Source organism: Lonchura striata, chromosome 33 (assembly GCF_046129695.1).
Source record: "Lonchura striata isolate bLonStr1 chromosome 33, bLonStr1.mat, whole genome shotgun sequence".
Lineage (NCBI taxonomy): Eukaryota > Metazoa > Chordata > Aves > Passeriformes > Estrildidae > Lonchura > Lonchura striata.
Genome location: NC_134635.1, coordinates 3,205,448 through 3,233,387, shown reverse-complemented (window position 1 = coordinate 3,233,387; position 27,940 = coordinate 3,205,448). Strand labels below are relative to the sequence as shown.

The following is a 27,940-nucleotide window of genomic DNA, read 5'->3' as shown; positions in this document are numbered from 1 at the left end:
TCTCACCCCTGAAGAACTGGAAATCAGGAAGAAAATGGGGAATCCCAGAACAAATGTCTATAAGCTCGTGCGGCTGTGACCGTTCCTCTCTTCCCTCCAGCTCTGCCACCTCTCCAGGACGATGTGTTCCCGCCGCTCCTGCCACAGCCACGAGACCTCGTGCCACGAATCCCGCTCCTCCTGCCACGACTCGGGCCTCTCGTGCCACTACTCCATCCAGAGGCAGCCCGTGCAGAAGTTCAGCTATGTGACACCCTGCTGCCCCCCGGTGCAGCCCTGCTACCCTCCAGTGCAGCGTTACTGCCCCCCGGTGCAGCCCTGCTGCCCCCCGATGCAGCGTTATTGCCCCCCAGTCTGCCCCCAGGTCACCAAGAACATCTGCAAGCTGCCCCCGTGCTACCCCAAGTACTGAGGGCAGGGTCTGGGATGCACTGGACTGCTCCTGCCTTGGATGCTCTCCATGCCTAAAGCTTCAGCCGATGGCTCTTTATTCCCATTTTTAATTTGATCCTCGAGTTCCTCGGCCGTGGTTAAATTTGGGTTTGCTCTTATTTGGTTTAATTTGCTCAGCATGCAGGACCCAGCTCAGGTTGCTTTCCATGAAGCTGGGAATAATTCCTGCTGCTTTTCACCCATTTGACAGTCTCCAAAGAAATAAAATTTGATTTCCAAAAGTAAAAGAATTTCATGGTCTCTTTATTCTTTGATCTTTTTTCTTCAGAATAATTGTTACCTCTGACATTTTAATCACCACTTCTCACTCTTTTGTCCTCAAGCTGATCACAAAATATCCCTAAAATTTCAAAATAATAAAAGCCAGAGATTCCAGAGGCATTTCTGAAGTAACTGAAGGCTCAGGGAGCCCATCTGCACCCTATTTATTCACATATTGATACACAGAATATGTATTTATACATTTATATCCAGAAGGAATTGCTCCCAGGAGGGTGATGGGCCCCTGGCACCAGTGATTCCACAGATGCCTGGAAGTTCCCAAGGCCAGGCTGGAGGGGTTTGGAGAACCCTGGGACAGTGGGAGGTGTCCCTGCCATGGCAGGGGTGGCACTGGACATCTTTAAGGTCCCTCCCCATCCAGCCCGTTCCAGGATTCCACTGGAGGGAACTGGTCCCCTCCTCAGCAGCTCCTCACACTTCGTTTGTCCCTCTGACTCAGAGTCACAAACATTTTGAGGTGTCTAATAAATGCAAATAAGCACCTCGTGGCTTCTCCTAGCCCTCCTTCTTTCACTGAGCTCCAAATTACTGTTTTCAGCGACAATTGCAGGTGCTTAAAATAAGTGTGAAATCCCTCTGGATTTTTGACAACCTCAGGCTTTCCTTATCTCCCAGTCCAGCTGAGACACCGGTTCCAGAACAGGCTCTGTGGCTGCATCAGCTTCCCCAAGAGCTCAGCAGCCAGACTCAGCTTGAGTTAATGACCCTGAGAGTTGAGTGAGATTATCTTTAATGTCCCTTCCAACCCAAGTCATCCCGTGATTCCCTGATTCCATGGATTCCTCCCGCCTGACGGAGAATTGACTCAAGGGCCTCCCCCAGAAAGGAGTTGTATCCACCCAGATGAAGCATTTCTCCATCACAGCAGCTTCCAGAAGACTTCAGATTCTCCTAAGCTCCAAAAGATTTCCCTAAAAGCTGTTGGGTTTCTGAACCATGGCCTGACAAATAAATAAAAATATTCATAGAATCATAAAATAGTTTGGACTGGGAGGGACCCTAAAGATCACCTCATTCCCCGATCCCTGAGTTGTTCCTGTGGCTCTCACCTGGATAAAAGCCACAGGAAAGGGATAATCACCCATTTTACCCATTTTATTGTCCTAAAACCTTGGGCTGCTCTGGGACAAACTTGGGACCAAAGAGCAAAACGCGGGAAAGAATAAAAATTACAAAACCGCTTAAATGAAATGGGACCCCACAGAAACCTGGGGTTGAAAACAGATAAAATCCTCCACAAACCTTTCCTGCTGAGGATTTGAAACCCCTCCATCCAGGAGGAGCGCGAGCAGGAAAATATTGTGGCACAAACGGAAAAAACAGCTGACGGTTGTCAAACGGAACAGAAAAAATTGGGATTCGGGACGTCATTCTGGCGTCACCTCCGGAGTCGAGGCGTTGGGTCCCAGGTAGTCACCAGGACCTCCCTCTAATGAAGTCCCTGGGAGTTGTGGCTCTTAATTACAGTCCCTTGTGTCAGGGGGAAAAACCTATCAATCAAAATGTGACTCTGCCACAGAGAACCAGGGGCAGCACGTGGGGAAGGAGTCAAGCCTCCAGAGTTGATGCAATCCCAGTTGCCCAACGACAAATCACTTAATAACTCCAGGGATAGGTTCATTTTTGCCACAGGAATATGCAACTGCCTCCAAAATTCCCTTCTAAGCAGATTGGGAAATTTCTCATTTATTAAAGTGCTGAGGAAAAAGTCATCGTTGGTTTTTTCCTGACTGCGTGGAGTCGGAAATGCTAAAAACAAGACACAGGAGATAAATATGAATATGAGGGTTTGTGTCAGCATTGCCAAGAGATGCCTAATTCCAGGACAACCCTTTGGGAGATATAAAAGTCCGGCATCCCCTGTCCATCCTTCAGTCAGCATCAGCTCCCTGAACTCTTCCTCTTGCTCCAGCCAAGGGTGAGTTGGGTTATGTTGATTTATCTACTCTTGAGCAGCAGAAGTTCTCAGAGTTCTGAGTTTAGACCTTGCCTTTGTCTTTGTTTTTGATGACTGGGTGTCTGAACAGACACAAGGAGTGCTTGGTTTGCTCACGGGTGGGACGGCAGAAAAGCAGGAGCAGTTGAAGGAGCAGACCTGCAAAGGCAGGGAGTCCTTGGGAGCCAGCGAGGAATTCACTTCCAGACTGGCAGGTGATGAAGGCAGAGAGAGCTCAGACGAGTCAGAGCAGTTTTAGAGGGAAATTCTACCTTGAAAAGCCAACAGGAGCATCTTGGGAGGGAAATTCCCATCAGAGCCGCACCATCGTGAAGTGCCCTCCAAAGGGAAGGGTCTCCATGTCCTGTACACCCCAAAACAGAGGGAAACATTTCCCATCCCAGTCCCAAAGAAGAGCCAAGGAAGGAGTGGCTGTCCCAGCCTGACCATCTCTCTCTTCCCTCCAGCTCTGCCAAGAACTCCAGGACGATGTGCTCCCGCGAGTCCTGCCACGACTACGAGTCCTCCTGCCGCGGATCCCGCTCCTCCTGCCACCGATCCTGGTTCTCCTGCCACAGGTCCCGCTCCTCCTGCCACGAGCCGGAGCCCTCCTGCCGCGACATCCAGAGGCAGCCGGTGCAGAGATGCACCTACGTGACGCCCTGCTGTCCCCCCGTGCAGCGCTACTGTCCCCCTGTCCCCTGCTGTCCCCCTGTCCCCTGCTGTCCCCAGGTGCCCTACTGCCCCCAGTACACCAAGAACATCTGGAACCTTCCACCAGCGTGTCCCAAGTACTGAACAGGACCCAGCCCCGGCAGCCGGAGCCACCAGCTCCTCCCTTGGACACCCTGACCTCGGCTCGGCTCGTCCACGCTGAAATCCCTGGGTCTCCACCATGTGGGATCTTGGTGGGGATGAAATGTTACCCTAATTAACATTTATGGTGTTATTCTTGCTAATTATTTGGGAAATGTCCTTTCTAATTATTCAGGGTGTAATTGTTTGTTGGGAATCTTTCTCTGCCTTGCACTTCTGTTTCAGACTCATCTGGGTGTGGGAAACAATAAATCTGATTCATGAGACCCTCATTGTCTTTGAATTCCTTTATTATCTTTTTATTTGAATTTATTTTGCCATTTTTTCAGGGGTTTTCAATTCAAATTTCTTTGCATTTCCAAAGTATCCCAATATTTGATGGCAAATAATTCTCATGTTCATTTGGGAATGAATGGAAAGGAAAGGGGGAGATTGTCAAAGATTGGACTCAATGATCTCAGAGGGCTTTTCCCACCTCAGTGATTCCAGGAAATTAAATGGAAGGGGAATAAACAGGTTACACTGCTCCTTCTCAATACACAATAACTTACTCCAAGCTCTATTTCAGACCTTGGATATAAATTTTCAAATATCTGAAAGCCTTTGAGCCTCTGAGAACAGAAGGCCCAAATTTCTGTGAAAGAACTGTGAGAAAAGGATGATGGGAACTCTGCTGAGATCCCATTTTCCTGAGCAGGCCCTGAATTTGAAAGGTTCAGAGACATTTTTTGGGTGTTTTTGGAAGGCTCTGGGGGAAATAGAAAGATTTTGGAGGGCATCAATGTGGACAAAAGGAGAACTGCCACCCAAGCTCTCACTTTGCCACGTGGGCGGCTGCTGAGGGACCCACACCTGAGCCACCAAACGTCCCTGAGGAATTCCTGTCATCCCCCCTTGCTCCACAAAACTCCCCATGAGGAACTGACTGCCTTTACCCTGGAGAACAGCTGTGGGACACCCCCTGACTGGGAGATCTTCCCTTCCCAGTCAGTGAATTGCTTTAATAGGCAATATTTTCCCAGGCTGAGGAGTTTCGTTTTTTTACACTTCAAACTCTGAGTCAAACAGGGCCATAAATCCAGCTTTAGTGCCCAAACTTCCACGAGTAATGACAAAACCCAATATTTGCCCAAACTTCAGCTCCTCTTCTCTGAATCCCTGGTGAGGTCAGGTGAAAAAGATGTGAGAGATCACGGAATGAAAGAGAAACCAAGGAATGGGAAAATTTAATATTCTCAAACCTCATACAGAGCTCAGGGTCAGATGTTTTTCTCTTTAATAACATGTGATTCACATGGAACAACCTGATGGGATCATCCCAGTCACCTGCCAAGCTGAGGGACACCTGAAGAATCAGGAACATTTTATTTCTTGTCAGCCCAGGGAGCCGAGGAGATCCCGCTGGATTTTCCAGCGTTGTGCCATCCCCAGGAATTGCAGGCGGTAATCCCATTTCCTCTTGGCATTCACCAACAGGGGAATTAAAACCCTGAGCTGTCACCTGCACCCAACGGGAGACCAACCGCAGGAGTCAGCGTTTCTGAGACCTTTCTGTGCCTGATGCAATCCCAGGTGTCCCTCGTCCCTAATTAACACCCGTCACATCAGTGTCAGTCTCCAGGAAATGGGAGCGAGCTGCCCTTCCGAAATCCCTGCCGTAGGAATCACCGGCAGGACGGGGCCCTGTGCGTCAAGGAGGGAACACCTAAAAATCAGGGGAAGTGCAAACATCTGCGGGATTGAGCGCAGAATTAATTAAGATGTCATCGTGAGGAGGTGCCTCACACCCCGGGTAACCTCGGCAGAGGATAAAAGCTCCCTCAGCCCCGTCCTCCTCAGTCGCTCGCCTTCGCTTCCAGAAACTTCTTGCTGCAGCTGAAGAGGGTAAGACCAACCTCGTCGTTTCTGTTCTTGAAACCTCCACGAGGGGTTTTTATGGATCTCATGGGAGCTGGGATTTAGGGAAGTGCCTCCTGCCTGTGCTGAGGGAGGGAGAGGTGGGGAATGGCAGATGGAAAATAAGGATGCCTGGGAATCCTGGAAAGGCGCAGCCCCCAGAGGGATCCTGGGGTGACACAAACTCTGCTGGAACTGGGGCCTGGCAGATGGGCTCCTGGGGCTCCAATTGACTCACAGGGACCAAATTTCACACCCCAATTCCCAGAGCACTCCCAGCAGACCCGGCAGGATCGAGGGGGTGTTGAGTCTGGGTTAGGCAGGTGAAAAAAGGAGAGAAACAGTTCACAGGAAATATCAAGAAAAAATATTATTAAAAAGAAAGAGGAGGAATATAGGAAGAGAACCAGAGTCTCCTCTCACCACATTGATTCCTTGCTCCAAACAGCTTTGCCAGAACTCCAGGACAATGTGCTCCCGCGGGTCCTGCCATGACTACGAGTCCTCCTGCCACGGATCCCGCTCCTCCTGCCACAGATCCCGCTCCTCCTGCCACTCGGGGCCCTCGTGCCACTACACCATCCAGAGGCAGCCCGTGCAGAAGTTCACCTATGTGACACCCTGCTGCCCCCCGGTGCAGCCCTGCTACCCTCCAGTGCAGCGTTACTGCCCCCCGGTGCAGCCCTGCTGCCCCCCGGTGCAGCGTTATTGCCCCCCGGTCTGCCCCCAGGTCACCAAGAACATCTGCAAGCTGCCCCCGTGCTACCCCAAGTACTGAGGCAGGATCCAGCACCGGCTCGCTCCTCGCCCGCCCCTTCCAGCTTCGTCACTTCTCTCCAAGAAAAACCTTCTCAAACTGCCAGAGGTGATGCAGTCTTAGGATGAAACCTCTCGGTTTAAGGAGCTCTGAGCTGTTTATCTTTCCTCTGCCGATGCTGGGAATGGTTCCCTTCTTGCTTCGCTGCTTCGTCCTCCAGCAAGACAATAAAAATGGTGTTTCAAGCCGACCAAACAGTCCTGGATGTTTTCAGTCACTGCTCCATTAGATTGGTTGGGTCAATGGTCAAGAGGGACACTGAGGAGCTGGAGTGTGTCCAGAGAAGGGAACGGAGCTGGGGAAGGGGCTGGGGCAGCAGGACAAGGGTCTGGAGAACTGCGGGAGCTGGGTGGGCTCAGCTGAGAAGAAAGGAGGATCGGGGGGACATCAGGAGGAATTTCCTCCTGGAAAAGCGTGGTCAGGCCTTGGAAAGGGCTGCCAGGGAGGTTTGGAGCCGCCATCCCTGGAGGGGTCCAGGGAAGGCCTGGAGATGTCCCTCAGTGCTCTGGGCTGGGTGAGAAGGTGAGGATCGGGAACAGGTTGGATTTGGTGGTCTGGGATCTCTTTTCTCTGGGATTACTCTGGGTTTCCATGCTGGTCTGGCATCATCTCTGTTTCCTTGTGTGTTTGGAATCATAATTTAATCCCTGGAGCTGGGGGAATGCCAAGGAAACATGAAATCCATGGAAAACAGCTGCAGGGCTGGGAGGAGCACATGGGGTGAATTCCTGGGGGAAACAACTCCTTACCTTGTTGGGGGTTCGGGTTTCCACCTGACCTGTGTGTTCATGTTTTCCCCGCATGTTTCTGCTCTCAGAGACACTGCTATTTTTGGAACCAAAATAAAATCAAATCCTGCAGGGTTTGGAACACGGAGCAGCCTCAATTAACCAGTTTCTGCAATGTAAAATAAGTGAAGGTTTCCCCAGCGTGATTCATCCCTCATCACCCATCCCTGGCGTGGGAAACAGCCTGGAATGAGCTGGGTGCTGCAATAGCCACTAAATGACCACTTGGTCAAAAAGCAATTGGAATTAGTTATTTATAGGTTCTGGAGAAAACGCTCATTAGCGAGGAATGGGTTAAAAAGGAAAAGTTGAGGCTGGGAGAGAGAGCAATGAATGATTCACCTGCCTGGGGGTTTCTGCCCTTGCTGAGAGGTGGCTCAGCCTCACAGGAGCCTGAAAAAATGATTTTCTTACTCATTCCTGCCCTCCCTGCAGGTGGGAATGGAGTTACTGAGGTTTCCTGGCCACAGAAGTGGTTTGGTCTTCAAGCAGAGACTTTCACTTCCCTGTGCTGCCCCAGCTTCCAACTTTCTCCTCCATCACTGACCACAGCACATTTTATTTCCTTCTCCAAATCCAGAGAAGACCATAAAGTTGATAAGGAGCATTTCCCCCATGGAGCCAGGCTGGGAATGTTGGGAATGTTGAGCCTGTGGAGACTTCAGAGCCTCTCCCAGGACCTGCAGGGGCTCCAGGGAAGCTGGAGAGGGACTTTCCCTCCTGAACTGCAGGGGCAAGACACGAGGAAATTATTTCAGAGTGATGGAGAGGAGTTTTAGGTGGGATATCAGGAGGAAATTGTTCCCTGTGAGAGTGGGAAGGCCTCGAAGAGCCACAAACATTTGGCAAGAGAAATCCTCTCCTCCAGGTGGCCTGAAGGGACATTTCTACTCTGCTAAGGACACAAATAACGACACAATGGAGGATAAACTGTGAGGAAACCCCCAGGGATTAATGGGGAGGAATTTGCCTCAGGATTGCTTTCCTGAATCTCCAAACAAACAGAGCTCTGCTCCTCTGGGCACCTTCCAGAGCCTTGCACTCAAAGCAAAATATAATTGAGACATTTTTATGGCCCTAATTTGAATGTTTTCCTCTTTAAAATTGCTGTTGGATCTATGAATCCACCTTGCAGAGCTTTAAACACCTCTGGTGTTCCCATCCAACTCAACAATGGGGGTGAGGTTTTTTTGGCTCACTGGATGAATCCATGCACCGAATCTGTACAAAGTCAACATTTTGGCCAACCTCTCTTCCATCACCTCCCAGCTCAGAATGTCCCACATTTTTAATGCTGGAGTTTCTCCAGAGGCTCTGGAATCCCCTGCCCGAGCCTCCTCGCGGGGGCTCAGCCCATGCGAATGTCAATCACTAATTAGGAGATAATGAGCCGCACCTGGCGCAAGGTCATTAACACAGCTGAAGCCAATAGGAAATTAAGCTTCGAGGGAACAGGAACGTTGACCTTGGGATGGCCTTGCCTGGAGAAGTGGTGACTTCACGGTCCTGTGAATTCCTCAAAGCAGGACCAGCTCCTCGAATTGTGACGTGGCCAAAGCTTCAAGAGCAGAACTGGGGGAAACAGAGGTCTTGCGTCAAATGGGAGGTTCTGGTGACCCAAAGGGTCCTCAACGTCCAGAACTGGATGAGCAAACGCAGCCTAAATCGCCCCTCCCTCACCCCAGCAGAAGTGAGGGGTCTCCCGGGATGCAGGGAGTGCATCAGCCCTTCCCCTGGGGGTGACCTCAGACACCAAACATTTCCCCTGACCGGAGAGAGATCATTTTTTAATAAAGTCGTGGTTTAATTTGAGATCCTCGACATGCTCAGGACATCACACGGAGCTTTTATGCAAAACAGATATTAACATCCATCATTAATGGCTGATCACAACGTGATCATTAGCATCAGCGCTAATCGCTGCCAGCGAGTGACTGGGAGCTGAGCACGGAGTTCTTCCAGAATTAACATCCATGGGTGGCTCTTCCATTACTCCAGGGCATCTTGGAATCTGAAAAGAATTGAACAGGAATTTTGCAGATCAAGTTATGCCGAGCATAAACAGGATGCAAAACTTCCAGAGCAGTTTTGCATTTTGCTTTTATTTAAATATGTCAAAGAGGAATTGGAAAAACACAGGATCCAATTTGACCCAAAGGCTCCAATTTGACCCGAAACCAATTCCAAATTTGCACAATGAATTTGCAGTTAAAATGTCTGATATTGGCAAGGCCTTGAGCCTGAGAGAGCTCAAGGAGAGTTTGGATAATGACCTCGGGCTCAGGGTGGGTTTTTGGGGCTGTGCAGGGCCAGAGGTTGGTCTGGATGGTCCCTGTGGGTCCCTTCCAGCATGGGATATTCCATGATTCTATTCCCAGGTGTTTTCCCATGCACGGATGGGATGAGGGGGTGAGGGATGAAACACTGAGAACTTTCTGGGTTTGCCCTTCTGGTGGCCCCAAACAAGGACTTTGGGCTCCACCATTTCTGCATTCAGACACAAAGCATGGGACCATGGAATTGCACTTCCTGGAATTCTATTTTTAAAATATATCAAGGAGCAACTGACGTCCAGAAGCTTCTGCACGCCTCTGGAATCCACTGCACCTCCATCTTCATTAGGATTTTTATGTCAATTAATCATCTCCATGCACCAGCCTTACCATATGCAAAGCGAGCAGAAACAACGCCTTCGAGCGTCCCACAAGAATTAACTCGACATTAAAAAATTGTAAAAAATTCACACGACAGATTGATAATAACCCAAAATTGAGGGGTTGGTCAAAAGCCACGAGGCAAAGACTAAACACATGAAGGCCCATTGGGTGAATAAGTACAGGCTTAGTGCGTAAATCACGGATTGCTGGGGGGTACCTCATGTCCGGCAGGACAACTCCAACCTCAATAAAAGGTCTCCAGGTGCCTCTGCTCCTCACACACCTTCAGCTCTCAGCAAGAACGGTGAGTGTTTCCTACCAGGGATCGTTTGTTCTCATTTGGCTTTGGGCAAGTGATGAATTGAGGCTGGGTCTTTGTGTCTGATCTCTGCTGGGCGTTGGGCCGGATGGACCTTCAAAGGTGTCTTCCCACCCAAAATGTTCTTTGGTTCTGTTGGTCTGTGATTCCATGGGTTTATGGTTCCATGGGTTTGTGATTCCATGGGTTTCTGGTTCCATAGGTTTGTGATCCGATGGCTTTACGGTTCTAAGGTTTTGCAATTCCATGGTTTCAGTGTTTTATGATTACTGGGGGCTCCATGATCTACAGCTCTCCCTGAAATCCCGATTTTTCTGAGACTGTTGCCTCTTGGAAAAGGTGGAGAGAGCACAGTGGAAAGGAGCTGCTCGGGGTGGAAATTCAGGGAGGGAATGTCCTAGATGAGCACGGGCAGGTCCCAGGAGAGTTCAGATATCTCTGGGACAGAGCAACAGTTGGTTCGATTCCTGCGAGGATCTTGGGTTTCCAACTCAAGACGAAGAAATAGGAAGCGAGGTGGGATGAGGGCCTGGGCACTGTGGAAAGATGGGCTGAATCTCAAAGTTCTTTGTGTTCCAGGTCCTCGCTCCGGCCACCCTTCGCTCCTCTCCCAACACCATGTGCTCCACTGGATGCTGTTCCACGGGATGCTGCTCTGTCGTGAAGAGCAAGACCGTGTGCTGCAGCCCCTGCAAGACCGTGTGCTGCAGCCCCTGCAAGACCGTGTGCTGCTCCCCATGCCAGCAATCCTGCTGCTGCGACCCGTGCCAGAAGACTGTGTGCTGTGACCCATGTCAGACCTGCTGTGACCCGTGCCAGAAGCCCTGCTGTGACCCATGTCAGACCTGCTGTGACCCGTGCCAGAAGCCCTGCTGTGACCCATGTCAGACCTGCTGTGATCCATGCCAGAAGCCCTGCTGTGACCCGTGCCAGACCTGCTGTGACCCGTGCCAGAAGCCTTGCTGTGACCCGTGCCAAACCTGCTGTGATCCATGCCAGAAGCCCTGCTGTGATCCATGCCAGACTGTCTGCTGTGACCCGTGCCAGAAGCCTTGCTGTGACCCATGCCAGACCTGCTGTGATCCATGCCAGAAGCCTTGCTGTGATCCGTGCCAGACCTGCTGTGATCCATGCCAGAAGCCTTGCTGTGATCCATGCCAGAAGCCTTGCTGTGACCCGTGCCAGACTGTCTGCTGTGACCCATGCCAGAAGCCCTGCTGTGACCCATGCCAGACTGTCTGCTGTGACCCATGCCAGAAGCCTTGCTGTGACCCGTGCCAGACCTGCTGTGACCCATGCCAGAAGCCTTGCTGTGACCCGTGCCAGACCTGCTGTGACCCGTGCCAGAAGCCTTGCTGTGACCCGTGCCAGACCTGCTGTGACTCGTGCCAGAAGCCCTGCTGTGACCCATGCCAGACCTGTTGTGACCCGTGCCAGACCTGCTGTGACCCGTGCCAGAAGCCCTGCTGTGACCCGTGCCAAACCTGCTGCAACCCGTGCCAGTCCGTGTGCTGCACCAAGGTGTGCCAGAAGTCCGTGTGCTGTGTCCCACGGCCCTGCTGCTGCCCCTGCGGGTCCCGGTGCTGCTGCTCCTATGTGGTGAAGAAGCCCGTGGTGGTTTGCTGCACCCCAGTGAAGAAGTGCTGCACCCCCTGCATCCCCATCCAGCAGTGCTGTGCCAGCCTCAGGAAGACCTGCTGAGCCCCCAGCTGGCTCCGAGGGCTCCAGGAATGGGCACAAGGAGCTGAAAAGTTGCTCGTTTGCTTCTGGTTCTCATGGTGATGGAGCCAATTCATAGCGATTTTCTTCTTCTTTCCAAGCTTAAGCTGCTGCTTCTTTCCGTCCTTTAGTTATCGATTGTCTTTAATTATTGACTGTCTTGAGTACTCCTGAATTTATCGCCCATTGTATAAGGCATTAGATATTAGTGGGGTGTTAATTCTCCTCTTGGTGTTTGGGAAACCTTTGGTGTCACTGTGACCACTCTTCATTTCCTCTCTTGACTTGTAGACAATAAAATTTAGCATTAAGCAAAACGCAATATTTGGTCTTTTGGTCGTTCTTACATGGCTTTGCCCTTAATTTGTCACATTGCCCAGAATTTGCCACTTTGCCCAGAGTTTGTCACTCTGCCCAGGATTTGCCACCTTGCCCAGGATTTGCCACCTTGCCCAGAGTTTGTCACCTTGCCCAGAGTTTGCCATCTTGCCCAGAGTTTGTCCTCATTCTGGCACCATCTGTGCCAAGGTCTGGGTGTGTCCCGGTGGCACAGCAGAGCAGTTGGGACACAAAGAGCTGTCCAGGCTCTTGGCACAAATTAAGCCACATCTGAAGCAAGCGGAGCATTCCTGATCCTCTGGAATGGGTGCCCAGAGGAGCTGTGGGTGCCCCTGGATCCAGGTTGGAGGGTTTGGAGCAGCCTGGGACAGTGGGAGGTGTCTCATGGCAAGGGGAGGAATGGGATGAGCTTTAAAGTCCTTTCCAGCCCAAACCATTCCTTGATTCCTTCTTGCCCCTCCTGGTCGTTCACCTCAGCTCAGATTTTACTACCAAACGGAAAGCTGAAGTAATTAAAACTCAAAGGGCGAGGACCGAGCACCACCTGAAACCACAGCACTCCATAAATCAGAGACTCCACAAATATCCTGACTTGGAAAAGGTCCATCAGGATCATGGAGTCCAACTCCTGCCCCTCCACAGACACCCCAAAATCCCACCCTGAGATGCGTTATCCAAACACTCCCGGAGCTCTGGCGGCCTCGTGGCCAAGCCCATTCCCTGGGGAGCCTGGGCAGTGCCCCACCACCCTCTGGGGGAAGAACTTTCCAGAAATATCCAACCTAGACCCTCCCTGGCACAGCTCCAGCCATTCCCTCAGGTCCTGCCCCTGGTCCCAGAGCAGAGATGGGAGCTGCCCCTCGGGAGGAAGTTGTGGACAGATGTGAGATGCACAGGAGCTCACCCCTGACCTTGAAGGGGTATTCCAATAGGAATTCACTACTCACTGGACAGCAGGCAGCATCTTCTTCCCACCACCATCTTCCAGAAATAAAATCCCTTGAAATCCTTGAACGATTTTTACGGGAGCAGAGCGTTTCCCCCACGTATTCCTGGACTGTGAGCCCGGGAATGAAACCCGGGGTTGGCATCCAACCTAAAAGCCTCATTCCTAAAATAGCAAACCCGTGAGTCAACGATACCTTCCCTCCCTGGCTGGGACTTTCTTTGCTATTAAAATTCAGGACTCAGCTCGGAATTGCAGGTCTGGAGAAAATGCCTGGAGCTCTGGCTTGATTTGCTTCCTCCAACCTTCACACATCTGCATTAAAATCATTTTCTCTATGTGTTTGACTCTCTGAAAACACTGTTGGGTTCTTCAGGAGGGTTTTTATTTATTGTAAATCAGGCACAATGCGCAGGCAGAAGGATGTGCCAGATCAGAATGTTTTATAAAGCTCTTTTTGTTTAGGGAATCTTGTGAATATTCATTCCATCCTTGAACCACAGAATCATGGGACAGGTTGGGTTGGAAGGGATGTCAAAAACCATCTCATTCCAACACGCCATGGACAGGGACATCTCCAGATAGACAAGAGCTCCACCACATGTGGCCTTACCCTACACTGGAGAAGCTGCAGGGACAGATTCATGAAGGTCTCAAACTCACAGAACCACCATGGATGTTCCAAAGACGTCACAGGATGGGGCGTGGCCCAAAAAAGGAACTTTGTGTAGATGTTATTTCTGACCCAAGTGCAGGTTAAATAGCGTTGAACAGCAGGGAAAATGCTGGAAATACTGGCAGTGGTGGGGAGGTTCAGCCTGGAGATGAGGCAGGTTGAAATGGGATATTGAGAAGAAATCCTTCCCTGCAAGGGTGGTGATGCCCTGGCACAGGGTATTCCATGGGTGCCCAGTCCCTGGAAGTGTCCAAGGCTGGACAGGGTGTGAAGCAACTTGGGATAGTGGAAGGTGTCCCTGCCCACCCAGGAGGGTTGGACTGGATGATCTTTGGGGTTTCTTCCAACCCAAATTTCTCCATATTTCCATGACTACAACACCAGGATCACCTTGGCCAACAGGACAACAATAAAACCTGATAAAAATGCGATGAATGATTGATTCAAGGGAGATGTTTGAGGGTTTACACAAGGAGGACGTTGCTTCCTGCAGGCAACTCTTGGTTATTATTGAGTGACCAAAACAATGCTCCCCTGGGGACAATTCCAGAGGGGACACCCGACGTCACAGGAGGTCATGGTCACATCCTGGAAAGGCAGATCCTGTCCCAGTCACCAGGGATCACCTGCCACCACGTCAGCCTCACAGTCAGAGTCTCCTGGATGTGATGGCAGCCTCTTTTTGCCATGAATTGGTGCCGCCTCAGCATCCTGGAATTCCCATTTTTTACTGGAGGTCCCTCTCATCACGTGGAAACGTCATCAACGTCTTCCAATGTGGAGATGTCCCTGCTCTGCATGTGGCCACAGTTCCTCCTGTGATCACTCAAACGTGATCAGCACAAGTGTCCTCAGTCCCAGAAACCTTTGGGATAACCTCAGAAAATGGGATGTGTGGAACAAACACAGGGGAAAACCCTCCTGTGTGCACTGCTGCTTTGAAAACCCCTTCATTTAGACTCAACTTATCCATTGCAGGAATAAAAATGAAAAAAATCATAATAATACAATAAAAATTACAAAACAGGGAGTGTGAGAACCCAGCACCCCAAAGGGAGGCCCAAGAGCAAAGACTGAGAGAGGGGAAATTTCAGCCTAAACTTTGACCACAGAGGCAGGAAAAAAAGGATTCCCGTTGACCAAAAATTTCCACTGGCCCCCAGATATCCTGGCCAGGGGCAGAGGGGACACATGAGCAATGACAGCTCCAAGTTCCAGGCATGGTTGTCCCACTGCTTCAGCACCTGGCTCCCCCAGGCACATTGTTAAGTGTCCCTGTGTCCCAAGGTGATTCCTTGGGAAGGGATGGGAATACCTCAGAGCTCCCTCCCTCCGGTCCCATTAACGCAAATCCATTAGAAAATTTGCATCTGTTGTTCCTCTGGAGGAGTAATTATGGGGCACAATTGAGGTGGTGAGCAAACAGAAAGAGGCAGAGATTAAACATCGGGGGAGGAAGACACGTGAGGGGATACCCCGGGTGATCCACCAGTCGGAATTGCCAAGGGATGCCTCATTTCCAGGGGAGGAGGCTCTGGAGCGAATAAAAGGCTCCCCAGCCCAGGGGTCTTCATTCGATCATCGCCTCTTCTCCTCTCCTCCCTCCACTGCTCAGCAGGGTAAGTTGGACTTTGCTACTTGCCTTTACTTTGGGACTCTGTTTCCCTGGGCTTCTCCAGGATTTTCTGGGCTGTCTGGTTTGGGACTGGACACTGCAGAAGATTTGGGATCGCAGATTGGTTTTGGGGACCAGAGATTGATTTTGAGGTGGAATCTCTCTGGCAGAACCAGTACTGGACAAAAAGCCAGAAGCACAGGAGTCTGTCCTGGGATTCAGGACATCCCTGGCCAGTTTGGGATGGATTTGGGGATAAGAATGCTTTAAGCTGACTCAGATTCAAGCAGAGTAAAAGACAAATTCTCTCTTTCCCTTCCAGCTTCGCCTCCACTCCCATCGCCAAGATGCCCAACGGATGCTGCGGTGGCGGAAGTAGCAGCTACACCATGTGCTGCTACAGCAGCCCCAAGACCTGCAAGAGGCCGATGTGCTGCAGCCCCATGCAGTGCTGCAGCCCCTGCTGCACCCCCTGCTGCATGCCCATGCAGTCCTGCTGCATGTCCATGCCCTGCTGCTACACCATCACCAGCAACAACAACGGCGGCTGCTGCGGCGGCGGCAACGGCGGCTGCTGCGGCGGCAACTGAACGCACCCGGCTCGTTCCCTCTTGGATACGGATTTGGATGTGGATAGCACCCCAAATGCTCCTCCTCCTGCGCTTAGAGGCTGCAAAACTCCAAATCTTCTCCTGCCTTCCCTCACCTTGCGCTTGTGATGTGCCCTGAAGCCGCCGCCCAGCGAGTTTCTCCTGTGAGCGCTGGCGCTGCTCTTCATTCTCCTCTTGGTGTGTGGGTTGTTTCGCCCTTTTCATCACTGTTCTGCTTCAATCTGTCTGGAAAAAAACAATAAAAAATCCGTAGTTTGTGACCCTGCAACCTCTTGGCGTTGAGCTGTTTGTTCACTGGTGGATCCAGGGGGTTTTGCCTCACCTTTCACCTTTTCCTGGCATTCTTCCCCATTGTTGGGACTCTCCTGTCGCCAAGGTGTTCACTCAAATAAAACCAGGGCATCCCTGGTGGTAAATTAATTCAAATTGGAGCTTCTGGCACCTCTGGGGGTGATATTTGCCCTCTTGGTATAAAATAGCAGAGAAATAGGAAGAGAATAGGAGAAAAAATGTTGTGTGGAGACCTCACAGCACCTTCCAGGACATGGAGCAGCTCCAGAGAAGCTGGAGAGGGAATTTCATCAGGAACTGCAGTGACAGGACAAGGGGCAGTGGGGTCAGACTGGCAGAGGGGAAATTGAGGTTGGATATTGGGAAGAAATTGTTCCCTGTGAAGGTGGTGAGGACCTGGCAAGGTTTTCCAGGGAATTTCTGGTTGTGCCATCCCTAGAAGTACCCAAGATCAGGTTGGACAGGGCTTGGAACCACCTGGGATAGTGGAAGGTGTCCCTGCCCATGGCAGGGCATGGAATAAGTAGATTTTTAAGGTCCCTTCCAACCCAAACCAGTTTCTGGTTCTGTGAAAATAATTCATAAACTCACAAAAAATGGGGATGTTTTCAGGAAGAGTCTGACACAGATGCATCCCAGCCAGCCAAAATCTGCCTCAGGTCCCACAGCCAGTCCCTGCAGACCGTCTGACACTCAGGACGTGGAGGTTCTTCCTCTGCCATCTGAGTTGCCAGACACTGAACTGAAGTTGTAAAACAAATGCTGAGAAACCTCTGCTGCCTTCGAGGGTGGGTTGGGATAGCACCAAAACACGGAAGTTCTGCACTGCCACCCTTTTGATGCATTTTATGCCATTTTCTGACTCTGTTTGCCCCCTGCTTCAGTCCCTTGTTTGCATTGATCCACATCCCACTCCCCAAAGATGATTTGGGTACCTTGGTTCCACCAAGAGCTGGACACGACCATCCAGGGTGGGAAACGCCCACCTCGACCTCCCTTCTCACAGCTGCCATGGAAAATTTCCCTCAGGAGGAACAAGTGGAGTGTGTCCCTTTGCTTCTGCCCCGTTCATTCTTGTAAATTAATAAATTAATAAATGGATCTGTCCAGGTGTATTTGTCTCTCCCACCAGGAAGGAAATGCCGTGCATGTTCTCCTGCTCTTCGCGGAGAAGCCACAATTACCGCGTTTCTTCTCCCGTGTTCCACTCCAGGAATTGCTCTCATGCCAGGGAAGCCTGGAAAGGAGCTGTTGGCATTTCCTGCAGGGGTGAAACAGCTCTAAAATCTCCGTCTGCTCCCCTTTGCACTGCACAGAGAACAAAGCAAGGTCCTTGTCACCGTCCTCGGGGCTGGCCCCAGCTCACCTGGGCCGACCCCTCTCCTGAGCAGCCCCGGGATCCCTGGGGATGTCAGGCAGGAGCAGGGAACTGGCCAGGCAGGATCCACCATCCTCTCATTAGGCAGCTTTCAAGATAATGTGGCGAGGTCTTCAACTGAGAGCTGCAATTTCACACCCGTGAAAAAATTCCTCCCAAAATTCCTCCCCGGTGCTCCTGCCAGGGTTCCGCTGCCCAAGGCTCTGCCTTACCTTGATGTCCCTCCCTTCCTCTCTCCCTCACAGAAAATTTTTTTCACCTCAACAAAGTCTCCTGAGTCCCGGCCCCTCATTCAGCTCCACCAGCCCGGTGAGGAGCAGTTTCTGTGCTGGGCCCTTCTCTTCCACCTCAATCTCCTCACTTTTGGTTCATTCTGGGCTCCCTCCCCTTCCAACACCCTCAGAGGGTCCTGCACCAACTCCAAGCCCTCAATCCCTGCTCAGGGCCAGGATTCCAGGACCCAGCTGGACTTCAGCTGGATCCAGGGGAGGCTGCAGAGGGAAATGTTGATTTGGGTGCCCCACACCCAGTCCTGAAGCCACCGTCCCTTGTGCTGCCTCTTGCACAGGCAGAGCTGCCCCTTAACCTTTGAACTTAAATATTAATAAAAATACTACTAGGAATAAAAGTTAATAAATAAAGCGAGAACTTCCCAAACCTGGAAGTGTCCAAGGACAGGCTGGATGGAGCTCTGAGCAGCCTAGACGTGTCCCTGCCCATGGCTGTGGGGTGGAATTGGATGATCTTTAAGGTCCTTTTCAACCCAAACCATTCCACAACGGATTTGTACGGAGTCACATGCAGGTGACTGAGCCCCAGACATCCCAAAGACCCCTTGCTCCCTCTGAATTGCAGAAAAATAAATCAAACTCCACAACTTTGTAAAAGTTGTAAAGCCAGAATGTTTATTGCAGCACTGTTCCCCTTTTAAAGGACATGTGCCCCCCTGAGAATTCTTGATGGTTTTTTATTTTTTCTTCTAGTGCATATGCATAGAATTTCACAATAGGTTCATGAATATTCATTTCACTGCTTTCACATCATAGCTTGCAATTAGTCCTTGTACAGAGAGAAGTCCTTGTACCGAGAACTCTCTGGTCACTTTGCTCATCTTTTGCAGACTCAGCTTTGGATTTTTTTCTTTTCATTTCAAAGCTTAAGGTGCCTCTCTTATCTCTTCAGCTTGGAAATTCGCATTTTTTCTCCTCAGCGGAGACAGTTCCTACAAGAGCACAGAGCTGGAGACTAACCATCACATTTTACCTATGCTAGCATAATAATAATCCAAAGCAGCACATTTCACTTAAATCTCAATGGGTTTCTATTCTGTTACATTTACCCTGTAAAACTCCTCACGTGCACGTCCAGTGACCAGGAACAAACACCCCCATTTTCCTGACGTTTTCCCAATTTGTCCCAAACGCCATCCCGACGGAACGACCGTCACGATTCCGGGGCTCCCGCACTGATTCAGCACCAGCTGCTGCTGAGTCAGGCCCGGAACATCTCCGTCCAGCAGATACAAGGCCACATTTTTTGGCTCCCTCGCAAGGTTGTGGGGAGGACAAATTCATCCAAATTCATGGCAGCCCTTTGATTATCTCCAGGCTAAACCGTGACGAGGCAGAACAAGCGTGGTGATCGCCGGTAATGAGGCAAAATGCAAATTCCAGGAGACACCTATGGCTAAAAAATATGGGTTTGGATGGATAAACAGGGAAGCTGGAATGGTCAATGGCTGTCTCACTTCCAGGAGGAAGGATGGCCGGGAGTATAAAAGGGCTCCGGGCCCAGCTCACTTCATTCGCTCGTCTTCTCCTCCTTCAGCTCTCCTCACTCTTCAGCAGGGTAAGTGAGAACTTCTGATCCTTCCTTCACCTCCCAAAATGGAATTTTGGATGTCTTATAGCAGATACAGGCATTGCTGGGAATCTGGGATGGGGCTCGGGCGTCGGGGTTTTACAAACTCTGCACGAGGAGTTCCGGGAATGACCTGGGAATGTTTGGGGAGGCTCTGGGGGTATCAGCTGGGCCAGGCAGGGGAGGGGCATGGAGAATATTCCAGAAAGGCCCAGAGTGAGAGCTCAGTGCTGGGCTGCTCTTTCTGAGACACCAGAATGAGTCGCTGGGCACCTGCACCACGGGAAAAACCCAGAGCTGCGGGCACAATTTCCAAACAGCACACGCCTGGGTTTGGCCTCCTTGAAGCCCCAGCAGGAAATGAATGACCAGAGCCTCGAATTCACCCCTGCTCCCAAACCTGCTGCTCCCCCTCACAGCCTCTCTCTGCTCCTTCCAGCTCCCACCACCCCCAAGATGCCCAACGGATGCTGCGGATGCGGCGGCGGGAATAACTACACCGTGTGCTGCTACAGCAGCCCCCGCTGCTGCAAGACCCCCATGTGCTGCAGCCCCATGCAGTGCTGCAGCCCCTGCTGCATGCCCATGCAGTCCTGCTGCATGCCCACGTCCTGCTGCTACACCATCAGCAGCAACAACAACGGCGGCTGCTGCGGCGGCTGCTGCGGCGGCAACTGAGCTCGCCCGGCGGTGCCTGGCTCGGACACGGATGTGGACGTGGATGTGGACGTGGATCCCAGCCCAGACGCTCTTCCTGCTGTGCTTGGACGCTGAGAACTTCTCTTTTTGCTGCCTTTAGTGCCCAGGTGCTTGGCTGCGCCCTGGAGCCGCTGCCCAGCGAGTTTCTGGCGCTGCTCTTCCTTCCCCTCTTGGTGATGGGATGTTCGGTGCTGTCTCCTTCTCCCTTCTCTTTCTTTAATCCCCAATTAGCCATGAAAGCCAATAAAATTTATAACTTCTGATCCTGCAAACTACTGGGTTATGTTTATTCATTTCTCTTTATCCCTTGAACAGTAGTGTGGGATGTGTTTAGCATTTGCCTAATTGATTAATGTAATTAATTTTGCATGTTTGGCATTCCATGACGACAACGCCTGGTGTACCTGGTGAACTCCTTGGGCCGATGCTCACCTGGGGGAAAACGGGACTTGCAAGTGAAAAATGTCACCTCAGCAGGAGGAGCATCAGTTTAATTCCATCTTTCTCCTGCTGATTTGAGATCCAGTTCACAGCCAAAGCATCTCTGTGGTCCTAAAGCCAGAGCTGGAGGTCTCTTTTTCCTAATTTGAATCTTCCCAGAGAATTTGCTGAGCTTTAAAGGAGGGTTCTTAAATTGATTAAATCAACCAATTAAATCTTGATTATAGATCAATTAAATATTTATTAAATAGGATGGTTCAGGTTGGAAGGGACTTTAAAGCTCGTCCAGTGCCATCCCCTGCTGTGGACAGGGACACCTCCCACTAGCCCAGGCTGATGAGATTTAGGTGCAGCCTGAAGGATCCAGAAACACTGAGCCATTTTTTCTGGGTTCTATTAAAATGTGGGAAACTTTAAGAGACCAGATCAGAAATTCAATATTCACACTTGGGGATTTGTGAAATCCTCGGGAAGGGAAGTGGCTCCAAAACTTCTCTAAAATTGAAAAAAAAATCCAAATCCAGCAGAAACTTGGGACTCTGGCAATGAGTTCTAAACGTAAAATCCTGTTTGGCCCTAACAGATCCCGAGGTCTTTTTCACCTTTCTGCACAAATCCCATGGCTTCCTGCCAGGCAATTCTACTTCTCCTGTAGCTCTGGAATAAATTACAGCAGAGCCCTGTCAGGTGCCAGCACAGCCGTGGAGCCACACCCCCGAATTCTGCGGATGCTTTTCCCAGTGATTCAAACCCAAATTCCACTGGACGGAGCTCTGAGCATCCCTTACTCCACATGGAAATGCCTTCGGAGCCCCGGGGGGTTCCTGGGAGAGGAATTTTCCTGGTACTTAAAAAACGTCTCGGCCACAGAAATGCAAAACGGAGCAGCTCCACGGAGTGTGAATCAAAGCAAAAATGCCAGAAAGGTGGACAGGGCGCTTGGCAGAGCCTGGAATTGTTTCTGTGTGAGGTCATCGCTCCTCTGGTGTCCCCATTCCAGACTTTCCACACATAAAAGTCTTTTCCGCGCTGTAGCCAAGATGCTCCGCACTTGGGAGCGAATTAAACCCATTTAAATCAGGGAATAAACCTCCAAACGCCCCATGCCCAGCCTGCCACTGTCCCCCCGTGCCCGGTGCCCGTAGGGATCCCGGATTCCCATCTCCCAGTCACCCACAGGAGCAGCACCCGCCGCTCCTCGCGGTGCTGGGGCCACCCTGGATTCCTTCCTCTTCCTCTGGAGGACTCCTGGACCTCCCTGTGGTTTTCCCACCGCCACCCGAGTCCCCTGCTGGGCGCATCACTCAGCACCGCGGCATCCCAGGTATCCGCGCCCGGGATCCGTGTGACTAACCCGAGCCAGGAGCCCATCCGAGCAGGGCCAGAACTAATGGGATAATGGGCACTGCCTCTGCAGAGCGCTGGCCACACCGGGCCAGGCGCTAATTGTGGCTGATTAACCCGACAGCGAGTTCCAGGAACAAAAAACACACACACACACACACACACACACGGCAGCGGCCTCAGTGCTCAGCTATTCATTCCCAGGACGTGCCTCATTCCCAGGAGAGCTCGGCCGCGTATAAAAGCTTTCAGCCCCAGCTCTGTCCTCAGGACTCGACTCCCTGCTCAGCCCGTCCGTTTCTGCTCGCAGGGTGAGTTGCTTTCTCTCAGATTCCCCCGTTTCCCATTGGAAATAGCAAAAAAGAAAAAAAAAAAAAAAGAAGAAGAAGAAGAAAAAAAAGGCGTCGGTGTTTTCTTTGCTGTTTCCAAGGTTGTTTATGCCCAAGGGCTTGGTCACCCTCAAAGGATTTGTGAGTCATGGGAGAAGCAGCTCCCGAGGGAATTGGGGGGCTCAGCTTGGAGAAAAGGAGGTTCAGGGGGAATTTGGGGCTCTGCACAGCTCCTGACAGGAGGGGACAGCAGCGGGGGTCGGGCTCTGCTCCCAGGGAACAGGAGAGAAGCAGTTTCGGGTTGGACTCGGGAGGAATTTCCTCCTGGAAAGGGCGGTCAGGGCTTGGCAGGGGCTGCCCAGGGAGGCTTGGAGTGCCCATCCCTGGAGGTGCCCAAGGAATTCCTGGACGTGGCACTCGGTGCTCTGGGCTGGGCGATGTTGGTCCATCACAGGCTGGACTGGATGACCCTGGGATTCTTTCCCACCCTCGATAACTCCCCGCTTCTGTGATCTCTGTCCTAGGATGCTGCACCACAAAGGCGGCACCGACCACGACCTGTGCCAGCACCGCTCGGGCTGCGGCCACGGCAGCCACGACCCCCCCGAGATCTGCCCCAAGCCCCCCGAGATCTGCCCCAACCCCGGCAGCCTCAGCCACGACACCGAGGGCTCCAGCCAGAGCCCGCCCCGGGGCTGCCAGCCCGGCGATCTGTGCCCGCCCCGGCCCTCCTGCTGCCCAGCCCCGCCGAGCTGCAAGCCCCGGCGGCGGGTGGAGGTGAGCCCGGTGCCCCCCGTGTGCCCCCCGCCCGTGAAGATCCGCCGCCGGCCGCTGGAGCAGCACCGCCCGTGCCCGCCGTGCCCGGAGCGCGACTCCTGCGGGAAGCCCCGCCGGCGGCTGGAGCAGTGCCCCGAGCAGGATGAGGAGCCCCCGGTGGTCCTGCAGCCGCTGCCGCTGCAGCATCGCTGCCCCTGCATCCAGCGCTGCCCCCGGCCCGTGCCCTGCTGCCCCCGGCCCGTGCCCGGCTGCCCCCGGCCCGTGCCCTGCTGCCCCCGGCCCGTGCCCGGCTGCCCCCGGCCCGCCCAGCGCTGCTGCCCCGCCGGCCCCCTGCCACCGCAGCCCGGCCAGCACCAGCAGCACAAGCAGGTCACGCTGGTGCCGCTCTGCGTGAAGAACTGAGCCCGGGGACCCCTCCCCAGCTCCTGCCCGCTCGGGGGGATTCGCCCCCCGGGCCCCAGGGATGCTCCCAGCGCCGCTCCGGGCTGGCTGCTGCTCTTTGCACATCAGATTTGGGGTCTGCCATCCCCTGCTTGGCCCCAGCACCGACACTTTAAACTCGGGGTGTCCTCCCCTGCCGGGCTTTGGCTCTCTCTGGGCAGCAGCAGAGGGATCTGCTCTCCCGGGCTTCACCGGGCTGTGCTTTCACGGTTGTTTGGAAGCAGCTCCGGGTCTTTACGAGGAAAAAAGGAGCCACTGTGACGGCCAGGAGCACCACGGACTCCTGCAACTTTATCTCCTCCCCCTGTATTCAAGAATAAAGTTGAAAAATGTTTAGCAAACCATCGGTTCCTCTCTTTCTTGCCCCCGCAAGCATCACCGACATTACAACGAGAAGATGTCGAAAGCCATTAAAACCCCGGCGAGGAAATTCGTACATTTAAATCAGTCAGGGCTCACACGGGAGGGTTTCAGCTCTGCCCGCAGGGATTTCTCCAGGCTGGGAGCTGGAAAATCCTCCCCACCGGGATTTACCCACCCCGGGAGCTCGGGATGGGCAGATCCGGGCACCAACATCTGCTCTGCGGCCGGGCCAGCACCTCCATCCCCTGGATGGAAGCAGGGCATGGGGAGGGCATCCTCATTTACATGTTAATTATGATAATGACCGCGTGGCCCGGCACGGGAGGGGTGGCTGTGCATGCCGGGGATGCCTTTTCGCTCCTGCAGGAAGGTGCAGGCACACGGATAACCTGCTCCTTCTCCTCACTTTGCCCGAAAAGCCTCCCGCAAAGTGCATGAAAAGAAATAATTTAATTTCTTTGTGTTGTCTCGGCATCGCCCGGGCGTGTCCTCACACAGCCACCGCTGAGAGCTGGGAAGGAAAAAAAGGAAATTCAATCCTCGTTTTCTTCACCACAACAATTTATTTCTCTCGTGTCTAATTCTAGCCAAATAAAAAATCACTAGATAAATAAAAAAAAGAAAACACTTACCTGTGGAATTTACCTTCAGGCAGAAACCTTTTTTTATTAGGCATTTTCTTCCCAACCTTTTCCCAGTTCCCAGCACAGTGACTCAGGGCCCACAGACCAAGGGCCAGCTCAGCCCTCGCTTCCAGGTCTGATTTGGTCCAGTTTCTCTTCCGAGCTGCTTTTCACCAGCCCTCCCATCCCAGTTACCCATCCCAGTTACCCCATCCCAGTTACCCCATCCCAGTTACCCATCCCAGTTACCCCATCCCAGTTACCCCATCCCAGTTACCCCATCCCAGTTACCCCATCCCAGCCACGGACCTGTTCCTTCAGAATTCCAGCCCCACACCCCAATTTGAGGATTTTCCAAGTCCATCACATTATCCAGGGTTTTAATGAAGGTGTTAAACATCACCAGCACCAGAATCAGCTCCTTTTTCATCCACCCAGTCCAAGTCTCCACCAGTTTAACCCTGAGGCTGCTGTCGGAGACTGCGCCAAAAACCTTGCAGAAGTTGGGGCAGAACCATGGAATTGTGGAATGGTTTGGGTTGGGAGGAAACTCAAAAAACCAACTTGGGGGTGAGGGGAAAAGCAAGTTTGGAATGCAGAAATGGAGGAGAAACAGAATCATGGAATGAGTTGGGTTGAAAAGGACCTCAAAAAACCAACTTGGGGGTGAGGGGAAAGGCAAGTTTGGAATGCAGAAATGGAGAAACAGAATCATGGAATGAGTTGGGTTGGAAAGGACCTCAAAAAACCAATTTGGGGGTGAGAGGAAAGGCAAGTCTGGAATGCAGCAATGGAGGAGAAACAATCACGGAATGGTTTGGGTTGGGAGGGACCTTAGGGATCATCTCACTGCAACTCTCATGGACACCTTCCACCATCCCAGCCCTGGCCAGCCCGGCCTTGGACACTTCCAGGAATGAGGCAGCCAGAAATTCCCTGGAAAAGCCGTGTCAGGCCCTGCCCGCCCTCGCTCCCTCGTGCCCAGAGCCAAGCCCTTCATCACGGAAACCGACGGGCACAATTTGCTTTTGGTGACTCTGAGCTGGCTCTTCCCATCACCTGCTCGTGCTTCAGCTGGAGATGCTCCTCACGGGCAGCGGGAGGGGAGGGTCAGAGCGGTGCCATCACCGCTCCTGACTCACAGGTCACCCCTGCAGAGGGTGAATAAGTCCTTTATTGCCTGTCTCACCCAGCCAAAGTGGGGCTTAGGCCATCTCAGACTTTTATGTGCCCCGCTGGGGACCGATGTTATAATTAAAAGATGCTTATCAGAAATGGTGAGTCAAGCACAACATGCCAGGCGCCGGGAACAGCATCCAAATGGCGGAGATGTTTTGCCAATAAATAATTTAATCCTCGTTCCTGCCGTGTGTTTCACCTTCAGGGGAACATTCAGAGCTCTATAAAAGCCCTCGGCCCCTTGGCCTCTCACATTCTGCTCCCCTGGGCAGCGCCTGGCTTCATTTGAGACCTGGTGAGGCTCATCCCTTCTTGGATGGGGGTTTGGATTTGGGAGGTCACACCTGGACCTTCAGACCACGCTCTGCCACTGGAGAAGCTCTTGAGGGACCCGGGGGTGGGATTTACAGCGGTGCTGCCACATGTGGTGGTGCCTTGCGGTTGGTTTTGTTCTTGGAGGTGAAAAATCGGAAAGGGAAGGTGAGAAGGAGGGTTTGGATGCAATTTGGATGCAATCTAACCAGCCTTGGGCAACCGCAGGAATTTCCTCCAGATCCAGGCCCTCAAGATAAACCCCACAGGAAATTAAATCGATCAGAGGAGATGCTGACACCAACCCATCTCTTTTCCAGGTTTCTCCCCACAGCCCCAACATGATTTACTCCTCCGGAAGAGAATCCTACTTCAACCTCAACTCCACCTGGTACGATCCCTCGGGCTCCTGGCTGGACACGCGGCGCACGCCCTTCCGCTACGGCTACGCCACGTGCTGCTCCTCGGGCTGCCACGGCGAGGGCGCGGAGGGCATGAGGGGCCACGACTACCGCCACTACGGCTACCGGCAGCCCCGCTGCGCCGAGCGCTGCCACGGCTACGCCGGCTCCTCGGGCTCGTGCCACGGAGGGGGTGGCAGCTGCGTCAGGAGACCCACGTACAGCTACGGGGGCTCGGGGGGCTGCCAGGGCTACGGGAGGTCCGTGTGCTCCGAGAGGTGCCAGGGATCAGTGGCCCAGGGCGGGAAGCCGTGCTGTGGGACGGCCACGCAGAGCGTCCCAGTGCAGAGCTGTCCCCCACCAGTGCAGAGCTGTCCCCCACCAGTGCAGAGAATCCCAGTGCAAAGCTGCCCCCCACCAGTGCAGTGCTGTCCCCAACCAGTGCAGAGCTGTCCCCAACCAGTGCAGAGAATCCCAGTGCAAAGCTGTCCCCCACCAGTGCAGAGCTGCCCCCCACCAGTGCAGTGCTGTCCCCCACCAGTGCAGTGCTGTCCCCCACCAGTGCAGAGCATCCCAGTGCAGACCTGTCCCTGTCCCCGTCCCCCTCCGATCCAGCAGGGCTGTGTGCCCGTGGCCAAGGGCATCCCCCGCCAGCAGCAGAAGCAGATCTGCAAAGTGCCAGCTCGGAAGATGAAATAAAGGACGTGAGGAGTGAGGGGAAGCAAAGGGAACTTGTCCCTGTTCCCCCCCAGCCATGTCCTGCGTCGTCACCGATCTCTGCTCTGTCCCCCTGCTTGTAACGCGCTCCCAAGTCGTGACCCGCTGATGCTGTGAAATTTAAAATGCTCTTCATTTCACAGCAGACGTGGAGGCAATAAAAAATGTTGGCTCAAACCCTCCTGGCATCCGTGGTTTTATCTCCTCATCCGTCTGAGTGGCTCCTGGTCCTTCTGGTGGCCAAAGCTGGGCTTGCAGCGGCCTCACCCGCCCTCACCAGGAGGCTCCGGGTTGGTTCCACCTGGTGGCTCCTCATTCCCACGTCAGGCAGTTTCCTGCTTGGTAAAGTAACAGTTTTCATCACGGACTGTTTATGCAAGGAGGTAATTAAATATTAATAAGGTTGTGTAAGAAAAATCCACATTTCACCAGAGAGGAAGAAAGCAGAGGCGTCAGTTTGGGACCGCAAGCCCACGGCTGCAGCTGGATTGTCACCAAAAACCTCCAAAAAAAGCCCTGGGGAAAAAAGGCAGAAAGAGGATTTGGGAATGGCTCTAACAGGCTGAAAGGCCCCACACTCCTGGTCGGGTCTGGTAGGGCTGGGAGAGGAGACCCCAGGAGGATTTCTGGGAGCCGCTGTGAGTCACGGCACCGCGTGCCCAGAGCTCCTGGCACCTCCCCAGCCCGGACGAGGGCCTCCATCCCCTCCTGGCACCATCAGCCACTTTCCCAGCGTCACAGGTGGGGATTTCTGCTGCAGGAAAAGGGAAAGAAGCCAAAGCAGGTGTAGGACGGGGGTTTTCGGGGTGGAGATTAACACCGCCCCAAGCCTCCCTCGCCAACCTCTGCAAAGGCAATTCCCTCAAAAATCCAACAAATGACCCCCAAAAAACCATTTCTTGCTCAGAATGGTCC

General features: G+C 52.6%; 2 protein-coding genes across 2 annotated transcripts; both read left to right on the top strand.

Annotated features, from left to right (window-relative positions):
- Positions 1 to 10,555: 10,555 nt before the first annotated feature.
- Positions 10,556 to 20,370, top strand: LOC110476839 (uncharacterized). The gene is made up of 3 exons (XM_077789325.1): positions 10,556 to 11,634; positions 15,582 to 15,841; positions 19,839 to 20,370. The coding sequence occupies exons 1-3, from the start codon at positions 10,583 to 10,585 to the stop codon at positions 20,075 to 20,077; spliced, it is 1,551 nt and encodes a 516-aa protein (XP_077645451.1). The 5' UTR covers positions 10,556 to 10,582; the 3' UTR covers positions 20,078 to 20,370.
- A 5,878-nt stretch (positions 20,371 to 26,248) lies between these two features.
- On the top strand, positions 26,249 to 27,007 carry KRTAP17-1 (keratin associated protein 17-1). Its single transcript, XM_077789324.1, has 2 exons — positions 26,249 to 26,624; positions 26,871 to 27,007. The coding sequence occupies exons 1-2, from the start codon at positions 26,249 to 26,251 to the stop codon at positions 27,005 to 27,007; spliced, it is 513 nt and encodes a 170-aa protein (XP_077645450.1).
- The last annotated feature ends 933 nt before the right edge of the window (positions 27,008 to 27,940 follow it).